At 39.5% G+C, this 18,523-nt stretch overlaps 1 protein-coding gene across 1 annotated transcript in view; it reads right to left on the bottom strand.

The window, feature by feature from the left end:
* Positions 1-15,300, bottom strand: part of LOC139729876 (sacsin-like) — a 28,004-nt gene extending 12,704 nt beyond the window's left edge. The window contains exons 1-5 of the mRNA XM_071640803.1: positions 14,922-15,300; positions 4,950-4,974; positions 4,058-4,140; positions 2,844-3,102; positions 403-1,968 (exon numbers count right to left, since the gene is read on the bottom strand). Coding sequence (XP_071496904.1) covers positions 403-1,968; positions 2,844-3,102; positions 4,058-4,140; positions 4,950-4,974; positions 14,922-14,927 — 1,939 coding nt within the window. The 5' untranslated portion in view covers positions 14,928-15,300. The remainder of the gene's footprint in view (positions 1-402; positions 1,969-2,843; positions 3,103-4,057; positions 4,141-4,949; positions 4,975-14,921) is intronic.
* Between the last annotated feature and the right edge of the window lie 3,223 nt (positions 15,301-18,523).

Raw genomic sequence — 18,523 nt, 5'->3', positions numbered from 1 at the left:
CATACACTCATGTTACTAATCCAGTTATTTTTTTCACTTAAAACAACTGAAAATAAACAGAAGAGTTAATAATTTCCTTACTGCAGTAATCAATGACGAAATGTGCGTAATTAGAAACCATTACAAATAGGTTTTGTTTTAGGATATTTTCGTTCCTTACGCTAAGGTGGATCTCTGTAATTTAAGAGCATCTTTTAACAAAACATGAAAGACAAGATTAGATTACACTCCTCTCGAGAACGTCAAGGAAACACACGGACGTTATCTTACTCCCTCCAATACTCTACGAAATATGTTATGAACTTAGATAATTTGTTTGTCAGCAGAGTATGGCTCCGACTACACGTGAAGTAAAGATGTTGTATAAATACAGCGAAAATGGATGTAAAATACGGCACTTACCCACTTTGGTAACAGAGTCTCGAAGTGCTTGAGATACTGCTGTTCGAATGAAAGACTGACTCTCACCAGGAATGAGGACGCGTGGAAATCGGGCGGTAGGAATGTACACCTTTCTATGAGAGTCTCCAAGTGAGATAAACCTGCCATCATCCGAAGCTTCAAATGGGATGAAACTGTCGTCATCGAGAGGAAGTAGTGGCAGCGTGGTCAACTCAGAGTACTCTCCATCTGACATGATGTATTCGAGAATCAAAAGTTTCTCCTGACTGTTGAGATCTTCGAGGACAGACTCATGTCTGCGAATGCACCTACGAAGAAGTGCCGGGGTTGTTGTGACGATGTCCCCTTTGAAGTATTTCCTGATGGATTGCATGCAGAACTTGGGGAGCGATGCGTAGGGCTGATCAGCGTACCGAAGGCACTTCAGTATAACCACTTCCATTTCGTCTTCCACTGACAAATCGTTAAAGACGACTTCTCCGATTTTCAACCATCCATTGTTCTCGCTGTGTATGACACGTTCTTCGAACAATTTTTCAAAGAAAGGCTCTAGGATAACATTCCATTTGTCATGTACGCATGACTCGTCAGGCCATGCACAGTAGATGCTCTCCACGCTGACGTCATCTGCATTTATTGAAGTTGTTATGGCTCTGACGTATACAGACGGAATAATTTCTTTTACAAGCAATTCATTCCATTTCGCGGAAACATCTGTTTGATCTGGACCAGGCCACTTGATCGCCCGGCGGTCACTCTGAATTCCGAAAAACCCATGCAAGTGAACGGGTAATCCAGTACGGCTTTCTTCGCCTGGAGGAAGTGGTAAGAAACAGAAGACCCTTCCAAAAGATCTGTCATGTTCATCTCTCATGATATTGACAGGAACGGCAATAGCCGTCCATGGCAACAGATTCTGCTTAACAGCCATATCGGAAAGTTCTGGACTCATAGCGGCACCTGCGATGTGGTGGCAAACAATCCAACGGGTAGTCTTTGATCCTCCTACGTTTTCAGAAGATATCTTGACATCATAGGACATTGTAAGGTCTTCTCGATTTGCCACAGTTCTCGAACAATACTCCATCAACTGTCGCGCGAACTGATCCTGCCCAGTCGGTTGTTCTTCATGACCTGTAACATTTGCCTTAACGCGAACAATGCGACGAGAATTCTGGTCAGTCGGTCGCTTCATAACTTCGACTTCTTTCAGTGACCGGAGGAAGAGCATCACGACATCCGCATCAACAAGGAAAGCGTCAAGGAGATCGTCCATCTTCTTTTCATCCGTATAAACCTTGTTAGAAAGTTCACTCTCTGTCTCTCGCAGCGGGAATCTGAACAACGTCCCGTCGAATTGTCCGTCACGGAACCCGTCTTTGACATCGTCGAAAATTTGTCGATACGGTCGGAACTGGTCCTCGCATGCACGAAAGGTGTTTTGGTCCTTTGAGTTTTGCAGGTCAAATCGGAATCCTGTCTGGGGGAGACCATGATTATTTCTGAAGTGTTTCGCCAATGGATCCAAGTAGGCTACCCTACGGTCACTCATGATGCTTGGGAGATCTGCGAAGAAAATAAAAGCTTCCATGTAACAATGTATCGTCAAAGGTCATCATATAACTTTGCGTCATTTTCCTTATTCTATATTATTTGTTTTCATACAAATTAGGTCTTTATCCCCCTGATTTTGATGAATTTACCCATTATTTAAAATTGTTTTGTGACAGGTAAGTACACAAAAGAAATCAGCAGCAGGTAAACATATACACGTATCATACACGTATCATACCCCGACGTAAATCCGTATCGTGGAGTGTGGAGGTGATCAACGATAGTTATCACATACTCGCACGAGGGCAAGCCAGTGATACGCACCACCAGCGTAAATCCAGACAGAAGAGTTGGGCGGGGGGGGGGGGGGGAGGGGATGATCGGCAATAGTCATCACATAATAGCAAGAATACAAGGTCATAATACGCACACGCGTGAGATGTGTACATACAAAAAGAAATGAAATGAAATGGTTACAAGGTTATTTATTTCTGTATTGAATTATGTAGTAGATAGTTTTGTAGTTTCCTGGGATTTGTTTTTGTGCAAAATATTCGATGTTTCTTTCCATCAAAAAGCAAGAAACATTTTAACCCACAGGGAAGTATGCGGGGAGAGAGTGTGGAGGAAGAATTTTCCGGGGGTGGTGAGAAGGGGTTGGGTTTAATAAATAATACACTTCTTTGTTATGTTTAACGGCATGAATTTTCTTTCTTTATTAAAGATTTGTTGTCTAACCTGTTGGTTCTCATTTTCCTGACAACATCTTATGCGAAACACAACATCTAGTAAACAGAATGGTGGGCATAATGTAAACTTTGAATAATGAGACACTGAACGTTGGACAAATTATGCTCGTCTTCTCTTGCGATTCAACGGAAATGTACCTGTGATATGGTAGACTGAGTTAAAACCGATGCCAAATCGGCCAACCTTGAGTGGGTTGTCCTCTTTGTTGCTGCGTGCTGGCTCCTGTATTCCCTTCCAGTCCTTTGGCTTGAATTTGGCATCGTTATATGCGTAGAGGGCGGGACCCTGGTACGGTGCCAGGGAGTCACTGTAGAGTGTTTGCGTGCCATACTGTCTGACGTCATAAAGAAATTTAACCTTCGTGGCTCCAGCGTCTTCCGCATTTTGCAGAATTTCCTTATGCAAACAAACAAAACGGAAACGTACAAAATCCAATTGTATCGATGTTGAATTAATGTAATCAAATAAAAGATATTTTCATCAAAACTGTAGTTTCTAGTCTCAACACAATCCATCGCCTTAAAACTTATTTCCCTTCCAGTTTTAAATTGACATGGTGAACGAGGTGCCGTACAATCACTTATAGGATTAGTAACAACTCCTTTGAAAGATCCCAACCTAAATACTGCATTAATAAAGCGCACTCATCGATAGGCTACGTTTCATTTGTCTCACAATTTTTTCTTCGTTTAGGTTTTATGTTGAACGAAAAGGTTTCATGTTAACAATAAACATTATGCTCTAACGTAATCAGTAAGCTTTTTAGTTTCAACCCTGCCATTTCAGACGGCTTTGCCGAAACTGATTCTCCAGCATTTGTTTTCATGATTATGAAGAGCAACATCGGAGTTATAATCATCTTTCACAAGGCTAAAATACCTGGAAGGATTTGAACTTTTGACATCATGATAGAATGGAAATAGGTTATAACCGGTTATGTGGATTCTAATATACAGTGACTTTACATATAAGAATTCAGCATTAACATCTTTGTTTTGTTTTTATATTGTGTTATTTTCAATTTTTTCACATGCAGTGGCGGATCCAGGGTTGTGGGGCGAACTGGACGCGCGTCCTCTTCAATTTTATAAATACAGTGAGTTATAAAGTTTTTGAAAATTATATCAAAAGTAGGCATGAAATCCCATGATGACCAACATTAACATAAAAAAAAAATACCTAAGGTGGCAGGGGGAATACTCCCCCCCCCCCCCACACACACACACCTCCCTCACCCCTATCCCGCTCCCTAGCTTTGCCCCCTCCCTTTTACGGAATTCCTGATTCGCCCCTGACATGCCATTTGATTATTTAGAAATATTGTATATACAAAGATCATACAATGACTTACCTTCAAGATCTGACCGTCGCTGTAATCACGAAGAATTTTCTTCAGATACGTAACGAGAGGAGGGACTGTGATACCAAACTCGTCTGAATAGATAAGATTAGCAATGGGGAAAAAAAAAACTCATTCAGACGTCAGCACTTTCAAGCCTCATCCTGCTCATTATACACGTTTTTTTGGAAAATCATTTTGCCGAGACAGACATTCATTTATCACTTTTATCTCTTGCCATCGTTTCCATCCAAAGTATTCATTAAATGTTCCATTACGGAAGGCTTGCATTCATGCATCCCAGCTGTTACAGTTGTTTGAAGCTTGACCTTTTCATTGTATGTTTCAGAGAAGCATACACTACAGTAGTTGAATACAGTTCCCCGACAACAACAGCTTCACACAAAAAAAGATAATTGTTTGATAAGAACGTGTTCATGTGATATTTAATTTGTATAGGAAGAGGCAATTAAACGGAAATGAATTGCATTTAGATAATCTTGTATCAATTATTCACAACTACCACTAGTTGTAAGCTGGTAGAATTGAGTGCACAGAGTGTATTGTTGTCATGTCTTTATTCTAACTATAATCTAAGCGCAATGTTCTTCTTGAATTTCGTTAGTGAAAATTGACAAACTACAAGAGAAGGAAAATAACAAGCTAACATTATAAATGCATCTTTTATCAGCATTCACAGGGAGGTTACCTTGGTAACTAGTCACGAATAACATAAAAATCGACATTATGCAAAAAGTGCACACGTTTGTTGGTTTAAACGCTATACCTTACCCCTCAATTGAGTGGATCATACTTTGAAATAGATCTTTGTCAGAACTGCGTTTGTTTACACGATAATTTACTTAATAATGAAGCAAAACACTCGTAATGAGAGTTTACTCACGGTCTGAGTCATCAAGCTCCTGGTCCTGAATAAGTAGGTGGAGGAAAAAGAAAAAGAAAAGGAAGTCATATTATGAAGGAGGTGTTAGTAGAGTCCTAAAGAGGCTTGTAACGTTTTCTTACGTGATATTCCAATTTGATAATTTCGAAATGTTCACTTTTATCCGTCTTGTGTGAGGATTTCTTATCATACTATTGTACTGGATTCCTCTGTTTTAATTAAAAGAAATCAAAACCCAAGGAAAAATGTGAATTGAGTGAAAGCAGCAACATCAATAGAGCACATCAGTGAAAGTTTGAGGAAAATTAGACAATCGATTCAAAAGTTGTGATTTTTTTTAAAGTTTTGGTATTGGATCCGCTGGATGAGGGGACTACTAGAGTTCATGACGTCATGTGTGGACAACAATACAAAGAGAGTATAGAGGGAATTCCACAAAAAGTCATTTTCATGAAAGTTACACATTTTATCAAATTAGTGCTGACTTATGTGTATAGGTTAGTATTCATTTCCCCTGCTTTGTATACAAGCGCTTAGTCAAGTGCTCTTTCATTATGTTTTAGAAAAATTAAAGCAAGTTGAATTTTCATATATGTTTTCTTTATAAGTGTTGTCCACACATCCTATGCCCTAAACTCAAGTAGTCTCCTCATCCAGCGATTCCAACACCAAAATTTTAAAAACTCACAACTTTTGCATCGATTGTCCAATTTTCCTCAATCTTTCATTGATGCATGTGATCTGCTAATGTTGCAGCTTTCAGTCATTCCGATTTCTCTTTGGGTTTTGGTTTCTTTTACCCAGGCTAAATGTCTAGCTTATCCTATGAGTACATTCGTTGAAGCCGTAGCATGCGATATCTACGAAGTGTACGATGATGTGACCAAACATTTCGTTGAAATACCAGTAATTTAAAAAAAAGAACGACAGCAGTGCTGCTAAATTACTGTTCAACAAGTATAAACTCTAATTTAGTAGGGCATCACTTATTACAGAATTCATGTACTAAAAATCCTGTAAGCTCTGTCAGAGTGTTGGGAGGATGTAGCTAGCCATGCATTTTGAAAATACTTAATCACAATGTCATAATGAACACAAATATGATACATAATCTCCGACGAATCTGAATATACCTATAGCTTGATAGTACGAAAAATGCAATTTGCACTATTCTAATAGGTTTCTGTAATGGATTATAATTGGAACTCCTTTATCTGTCCCCCATTTCAGACTACAGCGTTATCAAATGGATATACGACGTAGATTTATGTGTCTGAAAGCCCGTGTAATATACGTCGTATGCATTTGAACATGCAGTACGTCGTATGTGCCCAAATGCTCTTCTGTTATACGTGTCATGTGTAAAACGGGGTTTTGACCAGGGAGGTGATCTCACCTCCCTGGTGAGTCCCTTTTCGCGACTCAGGAAAAGAAAAACCGAAATTGTCAGAGCATGGATTTATCCAAAACCATGAAAACGTTCATATTTTGAGAGAACCTATTCATGTTCCTTATTTTCGAATAAGCAAAACTCTATTTAGTACGCAGAAGAAGGCAAGATTTTCAAACAAATTCTAAAGCTCCTTATCTTGGGGGGGGGGGGGATACTCTCCCTCCCGCACCCCCCACCGTACGGTCGCTTCTCTCCATAGGGCGACTTTGATGCTCTGTACATCTCATATCAGGGAGGTTAGAGGTATCTCTTCCCACCTCCCTGGCCATACCTAAACTTGCTTTCTGAAGCTCCGCTTCAACCATGTTAACAGAGCCTTCTTACCGCTACAACGTCCGGGTAGCGTCCGGGTAATTTTTTTTTTTATTATATTTTTTATCCTGCCTGTTAAAACGGTCCCCGCATAATATTGCTCGGACGTTGCCGCGGTAGCTTTTGCTTTTGCTTTTATATTTTGCAATCTTCTGCCTTGTTTTTTGTTTGTTTGTTTGTTTGTTCGTTCGTTTGTTTTTTGTTCAAAGCGAGGAATTTTATCCTCCGGACGTCGTCGCGACGTTCCTGCGGTAGGATCTGTTAAGAAAGGGCTTGACGTTGGCATCTCTGCAAATGAATCCAACGCAATATAAAAAAAACATAATGAGCAAGTTACAGAAAGTTAGACCTTCTCACTAATTGCGCAAGAGAGAGACATAGCCATGAGCTTCTGCCTATGGTATATCGGGTCGTTGCGTTTGAATGATCCTATTTCAATACGTCGTATATATCCATTTATAAAATGGGTTCAAGAATGTAGCCAATAGGAAGCGCTGAAATGAGACACACCTCCTTCCTTTACTTCAGTACAACTGCACTGCCTGTAATCCTATGGTAGATTGCCGATCGTCTGTGCGCGCGGCGGCTCCTTTGATGAATTGCATGCATACGCGTACGCGCTGTCAATCCTGTAAACAACTTCTAGTTCGGGCTGCCGGCCGGCCGGCCTGTCTTCCCTTGTACATAACATATGTGGCGTACGTACGTATACTGTACCCTCAGTGAATAGTACTAGTTTGGAGTCACCTCTGCCCATAGTTTTAACAAGAAACTCTCAAGGCCAAGTATATTTGTATACTATACGTACGTACACTTTGTACAGTACAGTAGACCAAGCGTTATGGGACCGGACGCGTACATGAAGTCACTTTGAAGAGCAAATCCAACGATTTAGCAGGTTAATTCTCACGCCGTTTTCAGAGTATGTTGTCTAGTAGGCCTATATGAGGAGTCTATATCAAGTCTTTAAGGTAAAGGGTGCATATTCTATGTAAAATAAGTAAGTTTTCATGCGGGTGTCCGGAAACCCAACCCCCTTTATACTTATACTGTATGTGCGGGACTTCCGCGAGTGCGACGTGCGTAAAAGTTTGGGACGAACATCTTCGGACGTCTTGACCCACAAAGGTACGTGAAAAACGCTGAAAAATGATGTTAGTTTTCGAATTTTCGACCCATTTTATAAAACAAATGATGCACAGGATTATTTCGTGGCGTTAGTGTAGGCGTAGCTCACTCTCGGGTATTTACAATGTAGTGCATGTTTCACAATTGTAAATACCCTCGAGTGCACTACCCCTACACTAACGCACTCTATCCTGTGCATCATTTGTATATTATCGGATATATCTCAGTGTGTCTTAGCGCACTTTCGAGAAGTCTGCACTGATCCAGATCTGTTTACAGAGGCACATTCATACCGACCTGGTAAAAATAAAAGTTTGAAACAACGTTACAATGGTTGTTGCCTCAAAGACACATTACTCTTGTGATCTATCACGTGAAACAATTAAGTATACAAACCTCTCACGCATGTGCATCGCCGAAATTGTGGAATGAGTTTACCTTCAAACTCATCACTCGAATCAACGAATCGATCTTTTCAATGAAATATTTACAGTTTATGGTAAAAGAATACATCAGGGCCTTTTGCATTATACAAGTGACGATAATGTGTATTAGTTTGTGCATTGTCAAAATCTGTAGTTATTATTATTACCATTATTTTCATTGTCATTACATTGGTTTTTTTTTCCTGTCAGGATTTCGTAAGGTACGAAGTCTCTGTCACGTGGTGTAGGTGCAGCATGCATGCTCAATGATCAGCGTTACCAACATCCAGAAATTGCCTGAGACCTATGCACACTTGGTTAGCCGTAATGAATGCATGAAAACATCAATGGAGTATATATAATATAATTTTTCTTTTTTTGTCAGGCAAAGGGAAGTGTATCTCCAGAGTCATTGCCGAATCTGTGCCACTCCATTGGTTGGGGAGATGGCTGTGTATAAATCATGAGATGTGGTCAAAACCTCAGGCTTACTGAGAGTTAAATGATAGATCGAAGACCCTTCATATAGGCCTATATTGCATCCCTTTACATCATTTGCACCAAAACCTGTCAACAAAATGGAGGCTGCAGAGTGTACACGAAAAAACAAAAATGCATTAAAGGGATTGTATAGTTTTGGTTGAGACCTAATTTCAGGTTTCTAACATTTTCTTCTTTTTTTTTGGTGAGATACTAGTAATGAGAAACCTCTTATGAAATATGAAAGAGTATAATTCCATGAGGAATTCAATGTCGATTTGATGACCAGAATCACGTTGCATAATCGAGGATACAGTGAACTTATTTCTGGCCTCGTAAAAATCAAACCACAAGCAAAAACAAAGTGTAGACTATTATCATAACTCATTTATTACTTACGTATAGCTTGTTTTTATCTTTATGGCGGCACCCATGGTTACAGCTCGTTATTCCGAAGGTTCGTTAATCCGAAACACACAAATTCCCTATACCTAGAGTTTCGTTAATCCGAAAATGAAAAAGGGTTCGTTAATCCGAACATTTGTTGCGTTATTCCGAAGGTTCGTTATTCCGAAGGTTCGTTATTCCGAAGGTTCGTTAATCCAAAAATGAAATAGGGCTCGTTATTCCGAAGGCTCGTTTATCCGAAAATGAAAAAGGGTTCGTTATTCCGTAGGTTTGTTAATCCGAAAATGAAGGGTTCGCTATTCCGAAGGTTCATGAGGCCGAAATGATATAGGGTTTGTAACAAATCTTCGGAATAACGGGCTTTGTTTCATTTTCGGATTAATGAACCTTCGGAATATTAAACAAACCTCATCACATTTTCGGATTAACAAACCTTTGGAATAACGAATCTTCGGAATAACGAACCTTCGGAATAACGAACCTTCGGACTAAAGAACCTTCGGAATAACGAACCTTCGGAATAACGAGCTGTAACCGTATAACACAATGGCGAAACACGCACGGCATTGTGAATACTACTATGCGTTACAAAAACATTTCCCACTTTTGATCCTTTATAATTCAAAAACTATACACGTATATCAGATAACACTAACATTGAAATGAGCGATAGCTGAATAGTGTACAATTTTGTTGGAGGTAATTTGAAAATGAAAGCATGATAGAATTCAGTTTTGTTAAATTCATCATTCTTATTTTTCAGTTAGGTTTCAGATTTTGCTCTATTTTCAGCCCTCGAAACTTCAACTTCAACTTTGCACAGGAGGTTATTGGTGTGTATAGGAGTATGTTAATTGTTGATAACCAGACAATGGTCCTGGACAATGGCCAGGATTGGAATGCTCAATGACATATTTATGACGAATTCCACTATCACAGCTAGTCTTTATCAATAGTGAAATGCGGTGTATGCAAGCACAAGGAAACATGTGCTCACTTTTTGCATGTACATGCAGTTCACCCTGTGTCATGAATTCAGACTAGCAGTGCTCAGGGCAATCCACATGAATATTATTAATCAAGCATTCGTGTGCCTTGCAGCAGAGCTCTGAATAGGTGGTAGCCATGTCCATTGTTCAGGGTCATTGTAAGCATTCACTCACATACACATCATTGGTTCCTGTGTGAAGTTCAATTTTCGTACAGAGGGTTAAAATGTGCTCAAAATCTGGAACTTAACATTGAAATAAATCATTGATTTCATGAAACTAATAAACGCTTTCATTTCAAATCACCTCCAACTAAATTGTACACTATTCAGCTATTACTCTTATCAATGACAGTTTTATCTGATATAAACTAGTTTTTGAACTATTAAGAATCAAAAGTGGGAAATGTTTTTGTAACACCTAGTAGTACCAGAGAGTGAGTTGCATCTCCACTAGATAATGTCACGAACTTAAAGGACAAGTTCACCTTCATATACATGTGGATTGAGTGAAGGCAACAATGTTAGTAGAACACATCAGTGAAAGTTTGGGGAATATCCGACAATCCGTCGGATAAAAGTTATGAATTTTTAAAACATCTGTACAATCACTGCTGGAGGAGAAGACTACTGCAGTGTATGATGTCACATGCGTACAACGATATAAGGAAAATAAAAAGAGAATTTCACAAAACTTGACTTTTTGAATAAAGTGCACATTTCCTTGACTTGTTACTGACTAATGTTAGGGGTAATATTATTCCCCTTGACTTCTGAAAGAGAGAAGTCGAGTGTTCTTTTGTTATGTGAGAAAAGTGAGAATATCTTGAATTTTCTTTATACTTTCTTTATATAGTTGTACTCATATGACGTCACAAGCTATAGTAGTCTTCTCATCCAGTCGTGACTCAGCAGAAACTTCAAAAATTCATGACTTTTGAACGGATTGTCCGATTTTCCTCAAACTCTCAATGATGTGTTCTACTAATATTGCTGCAGTTACTCAACCCACATGTCTATGAAGGTGAACTTGTCCTTTAACGTATTCACGACATTGAGCGTGTTTCTACTGAGCGACGAAAATTCGAGGTGATGCCAGCCGATGTGTGGTGATACCGGCCGATGCCGGCCGATACCAGCCGATGCGTGGTGACACCTCGAATTTTTCCTCAGTAGAAACAGATCTGGTAGTGGCCGATGCCGGCTGATGCGAGGTGCTCCGTCGTCCATCTATTGAGGTGGTCGATGCGTGGTGACGCGAAGGACGATTCTCAGTAGAAACACACCGGGTAGCGAAATTCGTGGTGTATCGGACGTCTAGAATTTCTCCCCGCGCTTTTCAATCGGTTCATCGCACACATGTGTACAAAATACGTGTGTACACACAGCGATCGACCGTGTTCGCATCATGCTTTGTTGGTACCAACTCGCTTGTGTATGTGTTATAGGCCATACGTTACGTTACATGTGAATTGTGGCATTCATCGCCTATTGTTCGCGTGATTAACAGCCTAACTTATTGCATTACTAAGCCCTCATCACTTACTTGATTTTACACCGCGTTATTTCATTTTATATTGTCTCGAATCGCGAGAGTACCACATTAGTATGTCGCAGTCTTGAGAAAATCTCAACTGGACCCTCGATCTCCAAAGATTTCTCATCAGTCAGTGGCAGGATACCAGTATGTTAGTTCGGGGTATCGTTGGATGGGAAGACGAAGAGAAATGGCTAATCAAAAAATAGCCGACGCAGTTGTAGCAAAGCAGGCAGTGCGCGCGTGACCCAAATCTGTGACTTAAAAATACCTGACTTCCGGAATCGCCGCATTTGCACGTCACCTTTGCATCACCTCGTATTTCATCGCTCAGTAGAAACAGCTCGAGTGGTCATAAAATACGAGGTGCTGCGTTGGACAAAATTCGTGACGATGCCAGGGATGTGAGGTGCTCTCAGTAGAAACACGCTCTGACATACAGTATGATTCGTTCATCTGCCTGCTTACTTCTCCTGCCATTCCTTCCGGACTGAAACTCCAAATTCCCCGTCGCCCAAAATAGATTATTGGGGCTGATTTCCCCTAGCGAAGGAGATCCACAGCGCATGCGCGACATCTCGCCGCCAGCATGTTGGCCATGCAATGTCATGCGAGTTCTGTTCATCATAATGTATGTTCTGCATCGAATGCCGGACAAAAATCACGTTACCTCCATGTTCATAATACCGAATACCGCAACTGATTAAAGGGACTGTACAGTACTGGTTGAGGTAGGGATTCATGTTTTGAACATTCCTACGTGAGATAATGAAAAGCCTCTCATGAAATATGAATGAGCATGTAATTTTAAGAAGGATTCAACATTTATTTGATGAAAAATGGCTTTCGAACAAATGGCGAAGATATCCAAAAAAAAAATTAAATTTGCTAATAATAAAAGGCGACATGCCATAACTTTATTAGGATATCTTTGTTTCACCTTGTTTTTGGATGTCTCAGCCATTTCAAAACCGATTTTCATCTAATAAACTTTTGATACCCCTTAGAACTGCATGCTCTTTGACATATCAGAGTAGTTTCTGAATATCTCGCAAAACGTTAAAAGCTTAATCTTCACCTCGACCAGAACTGTACACACCCTTTAAAGTCTGGTTAGCTAAGGCATGAAATACCATTAGCACATAAAGCAAAAACGCAGCCGTAGTGCTTCAAAATAGCTCTAAAAAATGTGAGTTCTGATAGAAACAACCAGTGTAAAATAGTTAATCAATATAAGCAATGTTAAAGGTCCAGTTTACTTTGATAGCAGTGACTAAAAAATGTTCAAGATATCACATTTGATGCATATGTGTAGGTCTGTGGCATCACAAAACATCCTACCATGTCATTTTTCGCAATAAAGCGTAAAATGTAAAAAGATATCAGTACTTTTCAATAACATTACAATAAAAAAATAACTGTAGACGGTTAAGTCTGGAAACATTTGTTACATCTGTTAACATTTGTGTATCTAACAATACTTAGCATCGATTAAACAGATTCAGATTTTTGCAGTTGTTGTTTTATCTCTTACTCACATTTTGGAACTATTTCAAAACACTAATGCTTGTTGTTGGTGTTTTTTTTTCATGTGCAAATGATATGCAAAATGCCGAAATGTCTACATGGTTTAGTTAAAAAATAGTGATATCTCCTTGTATTCTAGGCTTTACTAATCTTTTATTTTTGATGGGAGGATGTTTTGTGGTAAATCTGAGCTACACATAGGCCGTATGCGACAAATACGATGACTCGAACTTTTTTTTTTCTACAAGCATTGCTCTCAAAATAATGGTAATCATGCAGTACCTTTGACTTGCTCACCTCGAGGCTCCCTAGAATAAACCTGAAGTCAAACTCAAAGTTACCATATTGCTGTATCTTATTTCTAATTCTGGGCCACTTATTAATCAGTTAAGAATGACATATTACTCTAACTTAACACCTGTTTGACAGTATATCATATACAGGGTAGGGACATAATAATGGCAATGTGATACGGGGGGGGGGGGTAAGTCTGAAAGGGAAAGGTTTGCCAGTGTATGAGAACTATTGCATTTCGAACACTTATCAATAGTTGTTATAGTTATTACAGTCAAATCGTGAAACTTGTTCTGTGTGTTACTTATGGAATATTTAATTTTCATGTCATTTCAATATGTAACAGCATTACACCGTAGAGACTTTGAAATGTTCTGATTTTCCTCATAGATGTAGGCTACCTAGCCGTAAGATTAGTAAGATTGCACATTAAAGGGATCGCCTAGTTTTAGTTGAGACCTAATTTCAGGTTTCTAACATTTTTTGGTGAGATAATGAGAAACCACTTATGAGATATGAAAGAGCATGTAATTCCGTGAGGATTCAACGTTTATTTCATGAAAATGGTTTTGAAATGTCTGAGATATCCAAAATCGACTAATTCTAATAAAGTGTGTGACCCACATTTTATTACGATTGCTTTGTTTTACTCTGTTTTTGGATGTTTCAGTCATTCCAAACCTGATTTTCATCAAATAAAATTTGAATTCCTCTTTAAATGGTACGCTCTGTACTATCTCATAAGTGTTGTCTTGGTATCTCGCAAAAAGTTAAAAGCCCAATTCTCATCTCCACCAATACTGTACCATTCCTTTAAGTTTGGGTTTAAAGTCAGACATTGGATTCATGCTGTGTTGAGACTGAGGAAGGAGCAACGATCAAAGCAAGAGACCAAACAATTCGTAAGGTGTCTTTTGAAGGACAGCGAGGCGCATGAGCTATTTAATAGGTGTTCTCCCCAGGGTACTTCCCCTGTTGAACAGGGCTTTTCAGTATTCAGATTTTCCTTTTCGATCTACCTGCGTTAAAACCATTCATGTGTGTTTTATATCACAATGAGTGTCTAGATCGTGATCGACGGTTCTTTCACAGTATAATGCTTTATACGAGCTAACGGATGCACAACAAATTTGAAAATTGTCAAGAAAAGTGCTTTACGAATATTTAGTATTCACGAGTATTATACTGTGGAAGAAAGCCACACCGCCGTGTTTATCTACAGATGAACGCCACACGGTGGGGCTGAATTCACGAGTATAAACAGGCGAGCCGCCGTAGTATTTGTACGGATACGCAGTGGTGGGGCCTATTTCACGAGTATGCCTATTTAAGTGGTAATTACATTCTTAATGATAATGTCTATTTTAATACTTGCATCGATTATTTCCGTCAAAGTACTTTGAAAACTGTGGAAACTTACCGACATGACTGGATCGAGGCTTTAACAAAACGTTTCAAATCAGGTGAGGCGGATCTACAGTAGAGGAGGAACACTGATCAGATTTCTCAATAAGAGTTCTATTGAGCACTGGTTCGGTGTGTCTGCATGTTTGTCTGCATGTTTGTTTTTAACGTTGCACACTGAGACGTCTCCTTCTCCATTTTGTCTTTTTTCTCGTTCCGGTGATCTTCTCGTATCAGTCGTACTTACGAGGGATCTCTACGCTAATGAAATGCCTCAGATGCAGTTTGACGGGAAGCGAAACATACGGGTAAACATACTCGGCGATGTGGGCTAAAGGCTGCAGAGAAAAGATGCCCCAGATCGCCAAAACGTGACGGAAAATGGAAGATTGTTCATCTTGATGTTCGATCACACGTCTTGTCGCTTCTCTCACCACACATTTTGGAGCCCATGCGTCGACACTTGCCAGTCGACGATTAACAATACATCACACCCACGCGGCATCCAAGCAGGAAATGAAGTCGGCGCTCACTGCTCAGCACGAGTCCACTGCCTGGGCTGGGTCTCATTTTATAAATTATGTAAAATGATATTATGATATAGCGTATAAGCAATGAATGCTCGTATGTACTTCCCTGAACAGCAGCCAATCAGGAGACGGGACTTTGGTCACCCTATATACACATAATTCGGTATCATTTAATTATATTATAGTCTTTGTGTACAGGCCTAGTTGTGTTTTGCTTGTGAACCTATCGGCTGTGTATAAAGGTCACACAAAGAAAATCTACTCGTTATGTTTTTAGACCAGGAGCTGGCTGCTGGTCAATTTACCCCATCAAGCCCAAAAGGTTTGACCCCTCAAAGTTACTGGGGCCACCCCCCTCATTACAAAACTGGGCGTCAGCCTGATACCTGAGGGAGGGGTGTCGTCCCCCCAGGGCCCCCCCCCCCAAAAAAAAAACAACAACAAACAACAACAACAAACAAACAAACAAACAAACAAAAAACACGCCCCCCGGCGGGTGTAATTTACCCCATGGAGCCCATGGACCAAACCTGGTCTAAAAGAATGGCCTAGGGGTGTACATAATAAAAATATAAAAACTGACAAAATATCTGGTCGGGAAAGGGGTTGCCAGACCGTCCCCCCCCCCCCCCCTCCGGGGCCCCCCTGGCGGTTGTAATTTACCCCATGCAGCCCATGCATCAAACTTGGTCCAATGAAAGTACTATGGGTGTACATAATGAAAATATAAAAGCTGACACAATATCTGGTCGGGAAAGGGGTTGCCAGACTTCCCCATCGGGCCCCCCTGAGACCCCCTACACACATAAACACCCCTTATGGGTTGAGATTTCTCAGTGTAGCGTGCAGAGAGGTAGAAGTCTACATGTACATAATAACGTTAGAAAAGCTGACATTACATCTGGGCAGGAAAGGGGTTAAACTGCCCCTGGGACAACCACTCCCCCTATACCCCCCCCCCCCCAAAAAAAAAACAAAAAAAAAAACAGACACACACACATTTACACACAAAGCAATACGCACCCACATGTGTATTGTAATGTACCAAGTCATTCCGAAGGAAGAGGTACGTGGCATGGTGATACATATCTTTTAAAGGAGACCTCCGGATGATTTTCAGATTTTTACGTTTGAACAACTATAAAATTAGTTATACTGAGGACAGAGTTTCAGAATTTCTGATAATTGGGATGAAGAATAAGAATATTTTCAAAATTTATAACAAATCGAAATGAACAAGGATGATGACATGGCAGAGTCACTATAAGAATGCATGAGTTGGGGCTCAAGGAAGCAGAACAAAAGAAGAAGGCATGCATAGATTGTACACAGGTGAACTCGGAAGCAAGCGGTATTGTTATGGAATTACACTGCTACATTTCTGAAATATGTGAACCTCCTATGTCATCATCCTTGTTCAGTGTAATTTGTTTAAGGTTTTTCAAAGTATTGTTTCTCTGCTCAAGTACCACAATAAATTCCACAAATCTATACATGGGGTTGTCGATTTATGTACGACATGATGTGAAATTATGGAATTCGTCTGGAATGTCCCTTTAAGTCCATACAGAAAGGATTAAGTATTGATACAATCTCTCCATTCATGTTGTGTGGCCTATCATCCATAAAGCACACCCTGTATATTAGATGTAGTAGTTATATGCCTATTTTGATCAATTTTGTATATAATTTTGGATATTGTGGTGTGTATATTTGCTGTAACAGTAGGCATGTGCGCGCACACACACACACACATACACACACATGCATACTGCTTACACATGACCATGGACATACATGTATTCTTACATATTACTATATTCTATTTAAAGAGAGTTTCAGATTATTTGCCTAATCTTCATACCCAATTCTCCAAGTATTCATTCATTGGAACATCTGCATCTTCAACACTTATGATACATATTTATAGGGCTATTTCTAATCCTAAAGTCAAAGATGTCCTAGATAGAGAAATTGAAATGTAGTATAATTCTGCCTTTTTGACTCTATGAATGATAGGAAGTGCATTGACTTTAACAAATTCAGAGTTTAAGTGTTCTATGCAAATTTTAGTATTTCTGGATTTTATTGATCAGATAAAAAACATCGTGCTTTTTCATAAGTCATATGACATATACATTTTTGACATCACAAAACAAACATTTGATAGCAGTCAATGATAGTAAAGTTACCATGCGTCTGATCCTTTTTTGGACTATAATCTCTAACACACGTTAACACCAATATAGTCTGGTAGGAATGGGGGGTCCCCATGCACCCCCCGAACACATTTTTTTAACTTACTTTTTTGTAACCCTTAGGGTGTCTAGTTAATGAATTTTTTTGTTCCCAAGAAAAAATCGTGTCCCATCCGAGTCATTGGCGGCCATCTTGGCAGCCATCTTGGATTTTCAGGGAAAATCATTATTTTCCATAACTTTTGAACTACACAGCATAAAATTAGAAATAAAGCATTTCTTCAGGATAAACTTGACACGAGGAATCGATTGCAATGGTTATTAACATGATTAAAGCAAGTTTGAAACAAGAAAAGCATAAAAGCATGCAAATTTCGGTGTCATTTTCACCGAAAAATACCCAAATAGTTTCACTTTTCAATTACACAACATACAGGGACAAATAAAACAGTACTCCAGAGTTAATACGGCACGAGGAATCGTTTGAGATAGTTATTTACATGATTATGAATAAATCAAGTTACATACAAGAAGAGTCCAAAAATGCGAGGAAAACCAGTGTCGTTTACTCTAGAAATATTCCCAAGTAGGACATATACATATATACATGACAATCTCATGCCTCCTAAGAGTAGACTAACTACTTTTTCTTAACAGTCTGGCAGGAATGGGGGGGGGGGGGGGTCCCCATGCACCCTCCTTTTTGTATCGCTTAGGGTGTCTATTTGATTTTTTTTTTGTTTACAAGTAAAAATCATGTCACATGAGGGTCATTGGCAGCCATCTTGGATATGCGAGGAATAGCATTAATTTCTATAACTTTTGAACTTTCCAACATACAAGGACATGTTAATAATATCTCCAGGGTAAATTTGGCATGAGAATCGATT

Source organism: Diadema antillarum, unplaced genomic scaffold (assembly GCF_040938485.1).
Source record: "Diadema antillarum isolate AM-2024a unplaced genomic scaffold, OU_Dant_1.0 scf00000020, whole genome shotgun sequence".
Classification (NCBI taxonomy): Eukaryota; Metazoa; Echinodermata; class Echinoidea; order Diadematoida; family Diadematidae; genus Diadema; species Diadema antillarum.
This window is presented reverse-complemented; position numbering and strand designations above follow the sequence as displayed.